A 17,429-nucleotide genomic window follows, 5' to 3' on the forward strand; every position below is an offset into this window, starting at 1 on the left:
AGCACATGTTATTGGTCTTATACTGTGTTCCAGGCACTGTGCTGGGTACCGAGAACCCAAAGACAAAACACTGTTCCAAGGAGCTCGTGAAGGGGTGACCTATGGGATGAGTAGTTGAAGTCTGCGAATGCATCTTTATTACGGTCTGATTGTAAAAGGAATAAGAAATGACAATAAAAAATAAAACCATCAATTATTATTGTGGTACTGAAAGTAGTTATTTAAAACTCAAAGCAGAAGTGTGGTTCTAAACACCTAAAAACACAGGTCAAAAATGTGCAGTACTCAAATATATTTTTGACAACTAATATTAAAGTATTTGTAACCTAAGTATCTTAAATATTGCACTACCAAGAAGAAGAAACAACACCCAAAGTTTTCAGTGCATATTTTGTTCATGACTCTTTAATTCAATATTTACTGTGTACCTACTAATGTAAGCATCGTGTGTGCTACTGACCAGGTGGGAGATTCAAAGGAAATCTATGGACCCTGTCCTACAGGAACTCATAACCTAGTGAGGTGATGATGCCAGGCATGGCAGTGTTTGTTGATGTCCCTCAGTTTGTTTTTGTCAATTATAGGCACCAAATAAAAATGTTAAAAAATGAAACCTCATGATCTTTGAGTAAAGGAAAATCTTATAACATTGAACATAAAGACTGTTGGTTACGATAGAATACTCACAGATAACAGCAGAGCAGGAATGAGCTTCGGTCTACAACTCAAATGTGTAACAAATAGAATTTTTTTCTGTAACTGAGTTTTCTTTTTTCAAGCCCCCACTCAGCTGCAGTGACAATAATCTTATCAACGGAGGCCCTCTCTCTTCCCCAGGGCTGTGTTAATCAGGTCGGGGAATTTCTAAAAGTGCCAAGATAGGAAGCAGGAGATGTCAGGTCCCAGCATCACTGGTCCCCACAGCGGTTTGGAGATGTTCTTTGTCCACTCTGGAGTTTGATTTTCAGTCTCATGGTTTTGGTGCTGACTGGCCTGGTCCTTCCAATCAAGGCGACTGCCTCGCTTGAGGGTCGGGGAATGTCTTTGGCTTTCTTGCCCTGTGATGTGGCAGAAATCTCTTCGAGGTGGTCCTTCTGCCTAGACATATTTGAAACATTACCTCAGAACTTGTTACAAATGCAAATTCCCCCCACCCAAATTTCCTACATCAGAGACTCTGATTAAAGCACAGTCACCTGACCACAAATTCTCTGAGGCTCCACTCTTCCAGGCTTTGCCCAGGATGGAGTGGGGGCAGGCTTTACCAAATAGTCTTGCTTTCCTTTGGGGAGTGTTAGAATCTCATTCTACTTCCTCCTCTCTGAATCTTGATGTTTTTTCCTGCCCCAGGGGACACACCCTGTAGAGACTTTTGGTTTAGAGGCAACTGGAATTATCTTAATGGGTTTAGTTTTAAAGCAGAGAAGCACTTCTGGGAAATTAAAAAAACAGAAAGAGAGAGAGAAAAAAAAGAACAGATCTTACCTGCCACAAAACATTTTTGCTGATAAAAAGCTTGAGGCTTTAGGTTAGGTGATTGGTCTAGAAAACCACAGGGTAGAAGAGCACAGCAAGGCTGAATAATCATATTTTCAGACTCTTAATCTCAATTTTTTCCCCACCCACACCACCATCCTGCCACTTACTTTCTTTGATGACAGTCAATAGGCTACAACAAATCTCCAGGTAGTGGCAACAGAAGAGGCACTTTACATACTCTAGCTCCAACCTCACAACATTGTGGGGTGGCCTTACAATATCAATTTCACAGGTGAGGACACTGCAATGGGAATACATAAAATATTTGTCCTAGGTGAATGCTGGAGCCAGGATCAGAATCCAAGTCTGGGCCACTCCAAAGCCTGCCCTTTTGCCAGTGCTCTAGACTGTTTCATAATTATGGTCGAATACTTTCTAAAAACCAGCTACCAGTTAATAAGCACCATCTCTGTGCCAAGTGTGTTATATAATCTGTACTCCTTTGATAATTCTTCACAGATGTTAGCACAGCAATTTTTTTCTGAGAAGACTGAGGCTGAGAGACTTAAGTAACTCACCCAAGGCCTCGTTTTGCAGCAGAACAAAATTTGAACTAAGATCTAGTTTTCAAGGCCAGGCTCCTTCCAAGACAACTGCTTTTGCCATTAAAATGACATGCCTTCTGGAGAGGAAATGAGGATAATATCAGTCACACTAATTTCACTATTGTTATGAAAATGTAATCAGATTTTGGAGGAAAAAAAACCCATGATCCTAATACCATGAAGTTAACGTACTTAACTCCAAATAAATTAGAACATCCAAATACCTGCCTCAGCTCAGGTCTAAAACTCTGTTCTATTTTGGGTGAGTCATTTAAATGTCTTTCAGGTCAGCTTCCTCAACACTAAAATGAAAGAAGGTTTTGCCCAGTTCTGAAATTCAATTTCTAGATAAAGTATCATATACATAAATGATTAAGAAAAATTGCAAAACATTTCTCAGCTTTATCTTTTTGATTTAGCATCTCGCTTATTTTCCAATGCTTCTTCAAGGATTATCTTTAAGCATCCTCAGAGCTGTTCACATGTTTTACTGCAATAACTTTCAAGAAGATGATACATCATAGTTTGCAAACACTAAGCACTTAGAACATGCCCGCAAGTTTTAAATGTGTCTAAAATTTGGGATGTATATCCCTTCCACAAAAGATTAAAGAGAAGTAGAAGAGATTCCTTGGTGAATTATCAGGGATTAGATCATCACTGAAACCTACAAGAATTTGTTTAAACTGTTATTCATAGTAGTTATAACTGCAGAGAGAACGTACTTGAGTGGCAGTCTTGCTACTTCCTCATTCTCTGATCTTCAGCAAATTGCCCTATGCCTCAGTTTCCTCACCTGGAATATAAGCATTCTCGTAACATATACCTCACAGCGCTGTTCTGAGGAGCAAGAGTATTCATATTAAATCCAGTACCTGACACATCGTTAATGTCTAACAAATATCTGGCTGTTTCACTGGCGATTTTGTTATTTTCATACATGAGCAGGTTAATTCGGAGTATTATGTCAGGGAATACTTGAGCGCCTACTATGTGTGAGGCCATGGGGTTACAAGGAATTAAAGTGTCTGGCCTAAGATCATCATCATCTTGAAGGAGGATTAGGAAACAAAGAAGCCGGTTTAAAAAAGAAAACTAAGACAATTTCAGAAGCGACCAGTGCCATATATACGGCAACGGACATCTGGCTACCCCGCCTCTTTCCCGCGAGACTGCCCTAGGAATCCCTTTGGCATTGGCCACTGGACGTCACACGAAGCGCGACCAATCGTGGCCCGCTTCGGGAACTTAGTTTTTCTTCTCTCTTCTTGCAAGTCGTCAAATGCCAATCGTTTTCTCTGCAGACATCCCTTCCACTTCTTTCGGGACTGGGAGTCTCCCCTCAGCAAGATCTATCCCAGCATCCCGGCGCGCCACCAGAGAGGCGGAGCGGTACGCCTGGCGCACCAAGAGTGACGTCACACTCAAGGCCCCGCCGGTGCGTCACTTCCGGGACGCTTCCTTCGTGGAGCCTTGTGGGTAGCCGGCCGGGGTCTCCTGGCGACGACGATGGCGGGGGATGTGGGCGGTCGCAGCTGCACGGATTCGGAGCTGCTGCTGCATCCGGAGCTGCTGTCCCAGGAGTTTCTTCTCCTCACCCTGGAGCAGGTCGGGCGCGCCGGGGCGGGTGGGCCTTTTTGGGAGAGAGGTTCGGACTTGAGCTGGTCCCAAGTAATCCTCAGCGGCAAGCGGACACACCCGCCGCCGTCGCCCCTCCCGCCTGGTTTGTGTCACTCTCCACTCCACACGGACCGACCAGGTCTCCCCATGCCCCTATCCGGGAACGAGACGTCCTTAGAATATCAGGAATTCCTGGGAATTAGGACATATCCTTTTGGGTCTTTGATGGCCCCGACAGAGGAGTCTTGGCGACCCCCGCGGCCTATATGCGAGCAAGGGCCGGGGGAAAAACGTAGTAGAAATGAAGGGTAGTAATTAGGGACTGCCAGGGCTGGAAAGCATCGTAGAAATCGCCCTTTGTTCATATTCTCACCTCGTTTAAAAATGAAACTCAGTCTCAGAGAAGTGAAGTGGCTTATTTAAGGTCACATCATCGCTAAATGGTGCAGGCAGAAGTCAGGACTCCTGACTCTCAATGCAGCATTTCCTCTTTTCGAGCTAATGTGGCCTCAGATAATAAACAAAAAATAAGACAAAAGAAGTGGTGAATTTGGTTTAAAGTGGTGGAGAATTACTGAAAGTTTCCTTGTGGTTTTAAGTAGCATGTTTTGTTGCTTTCCCTGTGTTTTCACCTCAGTACTCTTTCTCTAATTTCCTTAACCCCTACTAAGTAGTTTTATTGACATCAGTTACCTTTCACCTGTGGTTCTCAAACTTCTTAGGTACATCAGAATCACCCCCAGGGCTTGTTAAAACACAGATTACCAGGCTCCATCCCCAGAATGTCGGATTCAGTAGGTCCAGGGTGTGGCCTGAAAATAGGCATTTTCAGCAAGTTCTCGCTGCTAGTCCAAGGATCGTACCTTGAGAACCATCACCCTGGAGCAGTGCTTCCCAAACCAAGGTGCCTATGAATTCTCTGTGAATGTTATCCAGGAGATTCTCACAGGGTTTTTCCATGTCTCTGAATAGAGGGTGAAAACTGATAACAAAGGGTGGTCAGGTATAAGAGAGAAAAGTAACATTTGTACTTTCAAAATTTTGAAGAAAAAAGTAATCAGGGTAAGTTTATCAGAGGACATAGATTAGGCTTGATTTGCTAGTTACACTGAGCACATATGTTTCCAAGCCTTTCTGAACTGCAGATGAAGAGTCCATGATCTTATTTCCATTCTCATTTTCCTTCTTAAATCCAGACTCTTTATCCGTAACTACTCCTTTTCTTTATGCTCATGTTTTCCGTGATGTTGAGAGCAAAATGGAACGTGAGGGAGAATGAGGTAATTTAGACACAGATGGTAGGACAGTGACTGGAAGCTATTTGAAAGGACTGGTGAAAACATGAGGGGCAGGTTGTAATGATGCATTGTTATCAGTACAGTCATCAGGTAGGGGACTGCAGTGCCCATCTGTAGGGCCATTTGAAATCTTGGTAGTTGACTTCGATTTAAGACACATTATTAGAGAAGCGTGGGAAACAATACTCGGGGTGAGACCTCTAGCCCACTACTTTGATCATGCTAGTCACACTCTGGATAATTTTTTTGACATATAGTAATTGTTATTGTTGTTGGCTTTTTTTTTGGTCTGGTTTCCCCAGGCAGTCTCCCATTTTCAGTTTACTTCATGGATTAAGATGATGCTACTGGAAATGGTCTCCATGCCTGATTACTGGCTAACCAGTTGTGGAATGCAGTCCTTGTCACACTGAGATCATATGACCATTGTCTTTTAAGATGAGGCTGATCCTAATTTGCAGAGGTTAACTTCTGTAATACTACTTCCTACAGTACTATGTAGGACGGCAGTCCTTTTAAGTCCCTTTAAGGCTTAAATAACAAACTCAGATTTAAATAACAAATTCTGTAATTATAGTAAATACACAATAATTGTATAATTATAGAATTATAAATATAAATTATGAGTTAAGTTATATTAAATTTTATATATTGTAAATTATAAGTAAATAAAATAAGTTATAATTATTAAATTGTATAGTGGTAAGTTATAAAATATACAATTATTAAACTTTGTAATTATTAAATTTGTTACTTAAGCAGGAATGTTCTACCCTGTTGGTAGGTAGTAATTAACATGAAGGATGTTATTTTGAAATTTGTTTCCTTTTCCACAGAAGAACATAGCTGTTGAAAATGACATAAGAATAAACAAAGACAATCTCACTGATCTTTATGTTCAGCACGCAATACCGTTGCCTCAAAGAGATTTGCCAAAGAATAGGTGGGGGAAAATGATGGAAAAGAAAAGAGAGCAACATGAGATGAAAAATGAGCCTAAAAGGTACTTTTTAGCAGTTCTGGTTTTTATCTTTTATGACTTAACAATTTTGCTTTTCTTTTTTTTTCTCCAGGTAAACTTAGGTAAGAAAAATTCATTTACTCAATAACTATTTATTGAGCACCAGACACTGTGCTTATAGCATGAATAAAACTGACAGAATTCCCTGCTCATATTTTAATTGGGAGAAACATAATTTAAAAAGCTAGGTAAGATACATGGTATGTTACATAGTGATAAGTATAAATGCTTATAAAAGTAAAGTAAAAGTAAAACGGAGAGAGACTGCCATTTTCGGTAAAGTGGCCAGGAACAACCTCCCTGAGAAACGGCATTTCAGTACAGAAACCTGTAGGTGATGGAGAGCAAGCTAGCATTCCAGACAGAATACAAGAGCCTGGGTCAGGAGTGTGCCCATCATAAACTCAGAACAATAAGGAGGCCATCAAGGCCAAAGTGGAGAGAGAGTCAAGGGGAGAGTGGAGAAAAGAGGTTTATTGGAGGTGAGTAGGGGAGATTGTTGGTTAGATCGTGTAAAGCTTTGTAAGTCATTGTAAGAACTTGGGCTGTGCTCTGAGATAAGAAGCCATTGGAAGATTTTGAGCAGAGTGATGACATCATCTGATGTGCATTTTAACAGCATTACTCTGGCTGCTGTACTGAGAAGTGATTTAAGGTGGGGGGAGGGGAACAGGGAAATCAATCAGGAGGCTGTACTGTGATCCAGGTGATAGATGGTGGTGACTTCGACTGAAGTAGTGAACTTGGTAAGAAGTTGTTGGAGTCTGGGCACCTGGGTAGCGCAGTTGTTAAGCGTCTGCCTTCGGCTCAGAGCGTGATCCCGGCGTTCCGGGATCGAGTCCCACATCGGGCTCCTCCGCTGGGAGCCTGCTTCTTCCCCTCCCACTCCCCTGCTGTGTTCTCTCTCTAGCTGGCTGGCTGTCACATAAATAAATAAAATCTTTAGAAAAAAAAAAAAGAAAAAGAAGTTGTTGGAGTTTGGATGTGTTTGGGAGAGATTTGCTGAATTGTGAGGAAAAAAGTGGAGTCGAGATGTTAAGGTTTTTGAATAATAAAGAAATGAAGGAACTGTCAAATAGCTTCAGGGACACTGAGATTTTTAAATTTCAGGAAATTTTTCATAAAACCACAAGCAAATGAATTTACTTTTTAAAAGAAGGTTATGTTTCTTTAACAATGATAGATGATTTAATAAGGACAAAGCATCCTAAGATCCCTGAGTGAGCTAGTTGTTTCTTTTCCTGTGTCTATTTTATCACAAGTGGGTGCTATTGATTAATTACTGAATTTATTTTTAGAGCCTTCTGTTTGTGAGGTACTGTCATTGGGAGCGCAGCAGTGACTGTGGGAGAAGGTGGAATGAAGGCTGAGGGTGAGGGAGAATGCTGGCTCTGAGTTGATGAGGGGTGTTAATCTCTAGTTACAGAGAAGGACTCATTATTGATAGGGAGAGTATTCCCCAAGTGTGAAGAATATAACCTGTGCGTTCATAGTTTTTTGGAAAATAGTCTTTCTTTTGATCAGGAGCACATCCAGTTGGGATTGAGTATCATTTTAGCTTGCTGGTTATGTATTGGCACAGGCTCCGTATTTAGTGTCAGCTTTTGTATGTCTGTGGGTTATGCCAAATACATCTTTAGTTTACTTTTGTTGATTCATTCTTTTAAAAAGATTTATTTTAGAGGCGGAGCTTGAGTGAGTGGGGGGAGGGGCAGAGGGAAAGAGAGAGAGAATCCTGAAGCAGACCCTGAGCTGAGTGAGGAGCCCAGAGCCCGATGGGCTCCATCCCAGGACCCTGAGATCATGACCTGAGCCAAAATCAAGAGTTGGCTGCTTAACCAACTGTGCCACCCAGGCGCCCCTTACTTTTGTTGATTCTTAATAAGAATTTTCTTCTTGATCTGCACATTCAGGCGCATTATCTTAAGCAAAGCTTCAGTACTGTTTTTTCATATGACAATCCCTTTAAGCTCCTCAGTATCCTATTGGAAAGGATTTGTGACCTTTTTTTTTTTTTTTTTAAAGATTTTATATGTTTATTTGACAGCACAAGCAGGGGGAGCGGCAGGCAAAGGGAGAGGGAGAAGCGGAGTCCCCACTGAGCAGAGAGCCCAACGTGGGGCTTGATCCCAGGACTCTGGGATCATGACCAAAGCTGAAGGCAGATGCGTAACCATCTGAGCCACTGAGGTGCCCCGGATTTGTGACTTTAAAAAAAAAAATCACAAATTTGACTCTTGAATCAAAACATTAAAGCTGGAGGATATAAGAGATTGTTAGGTATTGCTGAATTGCTTACTTTTCTGGAGGAACTGAGCTCCAGAGAAGTGGTGTGATGTGCCCCAGGTCACACAGAGCTCGGCCCAGATCAACCGTACAGTGCTTCTCGAACTTCAGCATGCCCCTGAGATCTTAGGTTGAACTCTCACAAGCTGGTGAGCCCTGCTCTCTCTGATGAGTCCTGTGTTTCCCTTCCGCAGCGGCAGTGTGTATGTAGGGAACTCTTTTTATCTTCTACCAGGTGATGTTTAGTGGTGACTTGAGAATTGGTGAGTTTGGCCAGTCACCCAGGATCTGATTAAAATGCAGAATCTGAATCAGTACAGGTTGAAGCCCCAGATTCTGCATTTCTCAACAGGCTCCCAAGGTGATGATTATGCTTCTGGTCCCTCAACCACACTTTGAGTGGCAAGGCTGAAGTGTTCTATTAACTGCTCAAGTTCTTGTTACATGTTTAATTAAAAGGTTTTTTCCCCCATAAATCTGTTGTTTCACTTGAGGTATAATGAATAGTGGACAAATAAACGCTTTTATTATTTATCTTTATAATTCAGAGTGGAAATTAGGTTTTCAGAAGCTAAACATGAAGACTTGCCAGATTTTAAAATTAACATTACACAAACGTTATAGTTAGAATTAGAGAGTGCCTTGACTTTAGAGACCATTGATAAATAGAATGTTCTCATTGTTTGTAGACTGTAACTGTGATAGTCTTGCTGTAGTTTTGTAGTTCATCGTCCTTTTTAAATAATAACTGATAACCCTATCAATTAGATGGGTTGATTTTTAAAACTTAAAATTTTTTTTAGTTACTAGGAAATCTTGTTTTAAGTTCTGGGGTTAATTGGTTGGTTGATGTTTTAAAAATAATCCATTTTGTGTGTATATTAAAGCTAACTTAAGTTTCTAGTCAATAAATATTTTACACTTTAAAGCATTAGAAAATTGTGATTTCATTTAGGGTGAACATAGACAATTTCATTCCCAGTAGTCCTACTTGCAATAGATCAAGTCTTACCAGTAAATGTTTTCTGGTCACTGTTTTAGCTTTGAGTTTCTGCAGACTGGTTTGCCATTGCAGATCGTATTTTTCAAGAATACATCTCTTTGATTTCAGGACTAGCACTGTAGATGGGTTAAGGAAAAGACCCCTCATTGTGTTTGATGGAAGTTCAACAAGTACAAGCATCAAAGTGAGAAAGACAGAGAATGGAGATAATGACCGGCTCAGGCCTCCCCCTCAGGCAAGCTTTACCAGTAATGCCTTTCGAAAATTGTCAAATTCCTCTTCAAGTGTTTCACCCCTAATTCTGTCTTCCAATTTGCCTATGAACAATAAAATGGAACACAATAATAATGACACTAAACAGAACCATGACTTAACGCATAGGAAAAGTCCTTTGGGTCCTGTGAAGTCCCCACCTTTGTCCCCTGTTGGAGCTACTCCCGTGAAGTTAAAGCGAGCGGCCCCTAAAGAAGAAGCTGAGGCTGTGGTAAGTGCGGGGTGGCTTCTGTGCTGGTAAGCGAGAGGGATGAAGTCTCTGAGCGGGGAGGCCTGGAGGCCTCGTGGTGCCGGAGTGGGCCAGCCGGGCCACAGGCAGCTCTTGAACTCTTACGGGTCCTCTCTCATGTTGACTCCTGGAATTAGAAAATCCATGATGGTAAACTAACGTTTTTTCAAGTCCACTCAATTTATTTCTGCTTAAAATATCTTAGGCACTTTCCTAGACTTTTCTCATCTTGATCCTTTAACCATCTTTGGAACTAAAAGAGAAAAATACTACTTTGTTAGTAAAGCTCAGAATGTTAAGCGATTTGTCCAGAGTCACATATTTATTAGGTAGCATTTGAGAGCTTGACCTTCAGTCTGTCTGTTTTCCACTTACCTGAAAACCACACTAGAGTGTTCAGGATTTATCACAGACCTCCACTTCCCCTCCAATTTAACTATCCTTGGAGGGATAGGGGAGGTTTGGGAACATACTGTGTTGGGCTGTATTATAGTTAAGCATTTGGATGCTTGCATTTCATATACTGCAGATGGTACTGATAGGCGATGTACTTAGAGTTATTTAAAGTTTAATTTATAAAATGGTATATATACATATATGTACACACACACATATACATACTTGATTCTTCCCTAGGCTCCTCAGAAAATGATTTTACTTTTAAACATCCAGCAGTTCTATAGGTTTTATTCCTTGTCTTAGTCTCTTTGGGCTGCTATACCAAAAAATAATACTGACTAGACGACTTACACAACAGACATGCATTTCTCACAGTTCTGGAGGCTGGGAAGTCCAGAATCAAGGTGCTGGCAGGTTCAGTGTCTGGTGAGGGCCCACTTCCTGGTTCATACTTGGCTGCTTCCCACTGTGTTCTCACGTGGTGGAAGGGGCAAGTAAGCTCTCTGAGGTCTCTTTTCTAAGGGCCCATTCATGAGAGTGCCTCTCTTGTGATTTAAGCACCTCCCAAAGACCCCACCCCCAATACCATCACATTGGGGATTAGGTTTCAACATATGAATTTTGAGGGGACACACGCATTCAGTCTATAGTATTCCTATGTTATACTCTGACTTTATTATCCTCTTCGAATTGTGTGTCAAAGGGATCAAAACTCAGAGTAGTTCAAAGATTCTAAAATAGTAGCAGAAAGAAGACTACCTACTGTAAATCTGACCAGCGCTGGGGTCTTCCCTTAGTTTATTCTTTCAGCTACCCGGTGACATAGCACAGTTCTTTTTCTCGTTTCACAGATGAGGAAATAGAAGCTCTGATAGTTTAAATAAACTTGTCCAGGGTTTCAGAGTTAGTAAGTGGCCAGGCTGCAGTTTGGATAGAGACCTGTTTGACCTCAGCGCACGAACTTCTAATGACACCAAGCTGCCGCTCTACTTATTTCGGTCACTTTTGTGGGAAGGAGGAGGAGGGTGTCAGATAAGAGTGGGGAGGGGGAAAAAAAAAGGATGGATAATCTCGACCTCAAATATTATAATAAAAGTGTTAGCCTTGAGGATCTTTTTTTCGGTCTCTTAAAACACATCTTTCTACTCAGAAAAATTTTACTCTTTCAGAGATGTGATTTTATTTTTATTTTTAAGTTTACTAGTATTAAGATCTTGGACTGTGAGGTTGAGGAAGGCGATGGGGTAGGCAGGGAAGAAGCAGGTCTGGAGTCCTCAGTGGTTTTCAATTCTGAATGCACCTTAGGATTACCCGGAGGAGCTTCCAGAAAACCCAGACAGAAGGCAGACTCTCATCCCCGCCACCTTGCGTGGATTCTGACTTAATTGGTTCTGGGATAAGACCCAGGTCTGGGCATGTTTGTAAGTGCTGTGGGTGATTCTAATATGCAAACTTTTGAGAACCACAGCTGGAAAAAATGGGTGGCAGGGGGACTTGCTTTTTTTCCCTAATCTCTTAAAATCTTCTCCCACCAGATGGCAGCAGTGATCTACCATTCGTATATTAGTAGTGAGCTTTGGTGGTTTAAAGTACTTATTTCAAGCTATCCTCTGACATTTCTGCAAGTATAAACTGGTTTCTGTTCATGTTTTTCAGAATAACCTGAAGCCCCCAGAAACAAAGAGGAAGATACAACATGTTACATGGCCCTGAAGGAAAGTTTCCAAAAATGTAAATATAACTGTAACTGTAGTTTTTCAAGCAAGTTCACATATATTGACAGTATTTACAGAGATCCTGATTATTGTGAAATTTTCTTAAGAGGTTTAAAATTAGGTTTGAAAAAAATAGTTTTTCCTCTCCCCTCCTCCCCCCATTTTTTAAAAAATTTTTGCCTTTTGTGCCCTTATTAGGAAAGAATTTCTTTTTAAACAAATGACTTAGTGTAAGTCATTTATATTGATCCTAGTCAATCATTAGCTGCCAGTCTGATAAGCATCTGATGAATTTTAGGAGTTTTCATTACTGTTTCAGTGTTTGGGTAAACTTGAGATTTTGTTCAAACTCAAAATATTTTAGAAGTTCACAATTTTTATTTCTTTTCCCTAGCAAAAGAATTTAACAGTTTATCCCAATATTTTAGTAAATACTGCCAAACTCCTCCTCAAGGTTCACCAAAAAAAGCATATTTGTAGTGCTGCCAATAAACTATTCAGAATATACAGATGAAATTGCTGTTCTTTAAGTGCTTACATTGCTTTTTCCCATAAAAATCAAAAGGGAAATCAGTGCTTGCTGTTGCTCCTTCCCTTGAAGTCATAACAGAATTGGTGTATTGGGAGTTGACTGGCCAGTCTCACAGCTGGTGCACCCTTAAGATGTCCTGGTCACGCAGCGGTCCTCACTGTTTTCATGAGCAGTCTGTGATCTCACTCTGGGAGCTCAGGTGTCACTCGTTCCTAGGAGCTTCATCCTTTCCAAAAGAAGCCGACTTTAAAATCTTCTGGTGACATAGTCACGTTCGAGGTGGTGCCTGATGGCAGGAGGGTTAGAGAATAGGAGGAGGGGGATGGAATTCCAGCACTTCAGAGAGTCCAGGAGGGAGAGCGCTGAGGGGGAAGCTCAGCATGAGCTGGAGTAGGCAGAAGAGAGGGTGCGGAAGCCGGCAGTCACCGCAGAGTGACGGCGTAGAGGACGCGTACCAGCCGGACGAGGCTCCCTGCTGCGGTAACGGGCAGCTTCCCACGGGGCTGCCATGCACACGTTACCCACTGAGGTTTTGTGTTCATGTTAAAGCAATGTTACCATCCCAGTCGTACAGTGGAGATCAGTGGGAACATAGGGTATTCCTTATAGCCACACGCTCTCCTGTCCACTTTTTTGCCTTGTATTTCTAACCAAGTGCAGAGGATACTTTATACTTTTTTCTTTATATGACTGATCTTCAAATTGGGGTTCACCTTTTCATTAACTTTTTACAGCAGTCTCATTCCTCTTTTGATTTGTTGAAACAAGTATTTTAGTTCAGCTATTAAATAGCCTTACAAAAAATTCATTCAGCCTGGCAGGTAAGTACTGTACTAAAACTTGAACCCTACAGTTTTTAGCCATTCTGCCTTTATTCAGACTATAAATCTGTACAAACAAGATGAAATTGATACATACTATGTGTTGCATAAATTATTGACATTATGCCAAATGAGTGAATATATAGTTATCTGCAGGGCTGATAATGTGTAATGTTATTGAGGGACGACTGTAACCCTTTACATAGCTGTATGTTAAGGAAGATTTTAAAAGTACAGATTTTAGGGTAGAATGACAAATTATATTTGATAATTCAGTTGTCCCTTCTGCTTTCATCTGCATTCTCTCTTAGTTAAGAGAGAGTTAGCCATTTGACAGTTTTAAGTCAGTGGAAACTTATTTTTAGTTACTCAAAATTAATTTTTAATTTGTATATTTAACTTACAGAGTAGGTTGGTAATAACAGCTGAACTGTGTAACATTGTTGCTTCAAATTGAAGTTTATATTATGAACCTTCAGAGTCAGTGCTCATATAGCAGCATATTATTGAGCTATTTTGAGTTTGAAATGTGGAGAAGTGCTAACCCGCATACTGTGTATTACGTAATACCAGCATCTTAGGGCGCTGTGCCTTCTCAAGGTGTATAGATACAGCTGCTCTTGCAGTGTCTTCCTCCATGTCATGAAGCCTCCCGAATGATGAGAATCTGAAGCAGAAGTGTCGGGAATCTTACGATTTGAAGGGTTGCTTTGGTGTGCTTTCAAGTTTAGAAGGACCTGATTTGAATGGCAGACAACTTTGGCATACCCTTGACTCACTCACGTGGGTTCGTGTTGTTGCTGTTGATTTCGTATTCCAGCAGAGCCACCCTTTTTTATTATTGGGGTAGGCAACTGAATGGTCGAGTCCGTGAGTGGCTTCTGAGGTGTAGTTAACAGGCACTTTACCACTGCCTGCCGTTGGCGGGTGGTCTTGTTCTTTTCTTCCCCGCCTTCTTTGTCCCCCGTTTTCTTTTTTCTTATTCCCCTTTCCCATATTTTAACTTCTTTGGCTTCCATTCTCCATCTTCCTTTCTGCAGACCCTAAGTGTCAGGCTTAGGTTTGCGCGTCATAATGCATTCATTGAGGAGTTAAGATAGGCTGACCCCCGGTCCTCTTACATTTGAGGGATCATAGACTGCTGCGTGAATTCTGGAACTCTCAAGCCCCTGCGGCAAGGGCCCTAAATTGCTTCCCAGTGGCTGTAAAGGCAGTACAGTTTACCAAAATAGCTTTATTAATCTCGACAGCTACCAGGCACTTTGGAAAGTTGGTTCAACTACTACTGTGAGGCCGTAATATTTTTGCTAGTATTAAAATCCTTCAGAATTGTAATTATTATTTGAAATAATATTTTGGTTGACTTAAGTTTTGAGAGAGGATTCAAAAACTGATCTAGAGACTCACTCAATAGCAATGACCTTTTTTAAAACTTACATCAAGTAAAACTGCCAGTAGATGAAATCATATGTATGTAAGAGCTTCCTCTATTTACTACTGTGCCACTTCAGTAATTTTTAGAGGCTACGAAATGGTCAAAATGTTTAAAGTGTGCTCTTTTATTAAATGCTTGTGCAGGTTTTGTAATTCAGTACAGAAAGTTTAACCTTGTCATGTACATTTTTGTATGTAAAAGGTCTTTTAAGTAGCCTTATCCTTATTTAAATAAACTGAATAAAATTATTGAGTAGGTCTGTCATTCATAAAAAAATAAAGTGAAAAACCATTCTGTAATGACTTGATCTCTTTTTATTTGATCAGACTGTATGGTGGGAAAATTATGCTTTACAGTCCACCCTTCTGTAGCAGGATTGATTGGGATCAGGCATCATGCCAGTCCGGCCACGTCCCAGGGCCCGTGCTGTGAAGCAGTGATGGACTAGAGTGGCCCGGTGTTGGGATAGCCTAATGCCGCTGGGGCTGCCACGCTGACTGCCACTGCGCTTTGATGGGTGGAAACAAGTCCCTCGAACCTTAGCCCGAGGGAGCTTTCTTACAAACTTGGAGCAAATGAGAAGTTCAGTTGAAGGATCATATATTTGTGTCCAGGGTGGTCTTTAAAAAGTACACTTCTAAACTGGTACGTTAATGTTGGAGACTGAAGCCCTAAATTTACTGACTTGGAAACATTTTAGCTTACTTTCTACCTTGAATTTTAAAAAATAGATCATTTTTTTTGTCTGGACAGAAGAGACAAAATTTATTTTCATTGTTTTGCTCTTGCAGTTTTTGTTAAACCTATTTGTCTATCCTATTGTGGCAGAAAAAATAAAGATGTGAATTAATTATGTTCCTGCTCAATGACATGATGGGTAATTGTAATGACAGAAAGTCAAACCAAGAAATGAAATAGTGAGAGATGGGGACGGGAGGGTGAAAAGCTACTTTAAATGTAGTGGTTAGGAAAGGCCTCTTTGAAGAGATTATTTTAAGGGGAGACAGTTTTGGAAAGCTTTCAGGAAAAGCATTTTTATCGTAGACTTTAAACGTCTACGTATTTGTCGCTCCTTCCATCAGCAATGGAGTCTGTTTCCCACTACTTGAATATGGACTGGCCTTGTAATTTGCCTTCATCAAACAAATGCTTCTCTCACACTGGGACCCTGCTGCAGCCACCTGAAAAGGCCTGCTAGAAAAACATCCAGGAAACAGCACTAACCACCAGATGTGACTTAGCCCCCCATCCCCACGCTGGCTGCCAGCTGACCACAGCTCCATGAGTGGCCCAGGTGAGACCAGCCCAAACATCTGACTTAGAGCATCCTGAGTGAACAGAATAGGGGTTGTAATAAGCCACACCAAGTGTTGGGGATGGTTTGCTACCCAGCATTAGATAACAGCCACCAGTTAAGAGCGGAGTGAAGGCGCTGAGGCTTATTACTAGGATTTTAGAACAGAAAGAGCGTGTGGCTCCAATCCGCGAAAAGAGCAGGCGGAGTATATAAAAAGCCAAAACAGGTAGGCAGGAGCAGGATTCTGAGGATCTTACCTAGGCCATGGTAAGGACTTTGATTCTACAAGCAGTTGGAAGCTATTAACTATGTTCAGATTTAACCAAGCATTAGTTTAATCAAAAGACAGAAATAAGACTAGCTAAGTAAGTATATAATAGCCCTGAACTATTTTCTCTAGTAAAATTATCCAAGTTTTTTCGTTTTGTTTTTCAGCTTATTTGAACTAAAATATTTATATTTGCTTTGACAAATGTTAGGAGACTGAAACACCAATTATGGCAAAATATATTTTTCGTAACTATAGAAACACCACATCTAGCTAAGCTTTTTGTTACATCTGTCTCGCTATGTAATTTTTAAAAATAAGCTTTTAAAAAATAAACCTTTTATTTTAGGGAAGTTTGAGGTTTGTAGAAAAATCACCAAGATAGTAGAGTTCCCATACACCACACCCCGAGTTTCCGCCATTACTGATACACATTCATATGGTATGTTCATGGAAGTGAATACCAGTACGTTATTGTTAGCCGACATCCATAATTTTACTCATATTTCCTTAGTTTTTACTTAATGTTGTTTGCCATCCCAGGATCCCATCCAGGACACCACCTTATATTTAGTCATATTCCCTGTGCTGTAATTACATCCCCATGACTGACTGACTTTATAACTAAGTTTGTACCTCTTAGTCCCCTTCACCTATTTTCCCCATCTCCCTGTGGCAACTACCCATTTGTTCTCTGTATCTATGAAACGGTTTCTGTTTTTTGTTGTTGTTGGCTGTTTGTCCGTTTGTTTTGGTCCTGGGAGATTTTTTTATTCATAGGCTTCTAATTGTGTAACTGCTAATAGGTGTCTGGGGATGAAGTTACACTGCTCTTATTTTTGTAACAGGGTTTTATTTGTTACTCTCTTTGCCGCTCTTAAAAAGGTCAGTTTCTTAGTTTATGCACATTTTGGCATATGCATTACCTGGACATTTCTTCAGGGTTTCAGAAAAATTTGTATGTATTCAGAGATGGCATTTCCCCCACAATCATCTCTACATGTAAGAAAATAATTTGTGTTTTATTTTAGATACCCTCCCTGAAATTTATCAAGTCACATTATGGATTTTGCTAGTTCTTCTCCAGTGGGGGTTATTTAGACTGTAACCACAATCTAATCCAACATTCTGATTTACAAAAGAGGACG

At 40.7% G+C, this 17,429-nt stretch overlaps 1 protein-coding gene and 1 long non-coding RNA gene across 5 annotated transcripts; one reads left to right on the forward strand and one right to left on the reverse strand.

Annotated features, from left to right (window-relative positions):
• Positions 1-213: 213 nt before the first annotated feature.
• LOC103670629 lies at positions 214-3,435 on the reverse strand. Of its 2 annotated transcripts, XR_570624.2 has the most exons (5): positions 2,960-3,435; positions 2,810-2,880; positions 1,647-1,780; positions 1,486-1,542; positions 214-1,098 (listed from the first exon to the last, which is right to left on the reverse strand). It is a non-coding gene; the product is annotated as an uncharacterized LOC103670629 (long non-coding RNA). The 2 variants fall into 2 exon arrangements; XR_570623.2 differs by having other exon boundaries at positions 2,810-3,435.
• Positions 3,436-3,530: 95 nt separating this feature from the next.
• CUNH2orf49 (chromosome unknown C2orf49 homolog) lies at positions 3,531-15,010 on the forward strand. 3 transcript variants are annotated; one of them, XM_040623658.1, is made up of 5 exons: positions 3,531-3,692; positions 5,839-6,005; positions 9,421-9,547; positions 9,694-9,796; positions 11,870-11,943. In XM_040623658.1, the coding sequence occupies exons 1-4, from the start codon at positions 3,594-3,596 to the stop codon at positions 9,775-9,777; spliced, it is 477 nt and encodes a 158-aa protein (XP_040479592.1). In that variant the 5' UTR covers positions 3,531-3,593; the 3' UTR covers positions 9,778-9,796; positions 11,870-11,943. The 3 variants fall into 3 exon arrangements, with proteins under 3 accessions (XP_040479592.1, XP_008697313.1, XP_008697314.1); XM_008699092.2 differs by having other exon boundaries at positions 3,532-3,692; positions 9,674-9,796; positions 11,870-15,010; XM_008699091.2 differs by having other exon boundaries at positions 9,421-9,796; positions 11,870-15,010.
• Positions 15,011-17,429: the final 2,419 nt, after the last annotated feature.

This window comes from Ursus maritimus, unplaced genomic scaffold, assembly GCF_017311325.1.
Source record: "Ursus maritimus isolate PB19 unplaced genomic scaffold, ASM1731132v1 scaffold_6, whole genome shotgun sequence".
In the NCBI taxonomy this organism is placed as follows: Eukaryota; Metazoa; Chordata; class Mammalia; order Carnivora; family Ursidae; genus Ursus; species Ursus maritimus.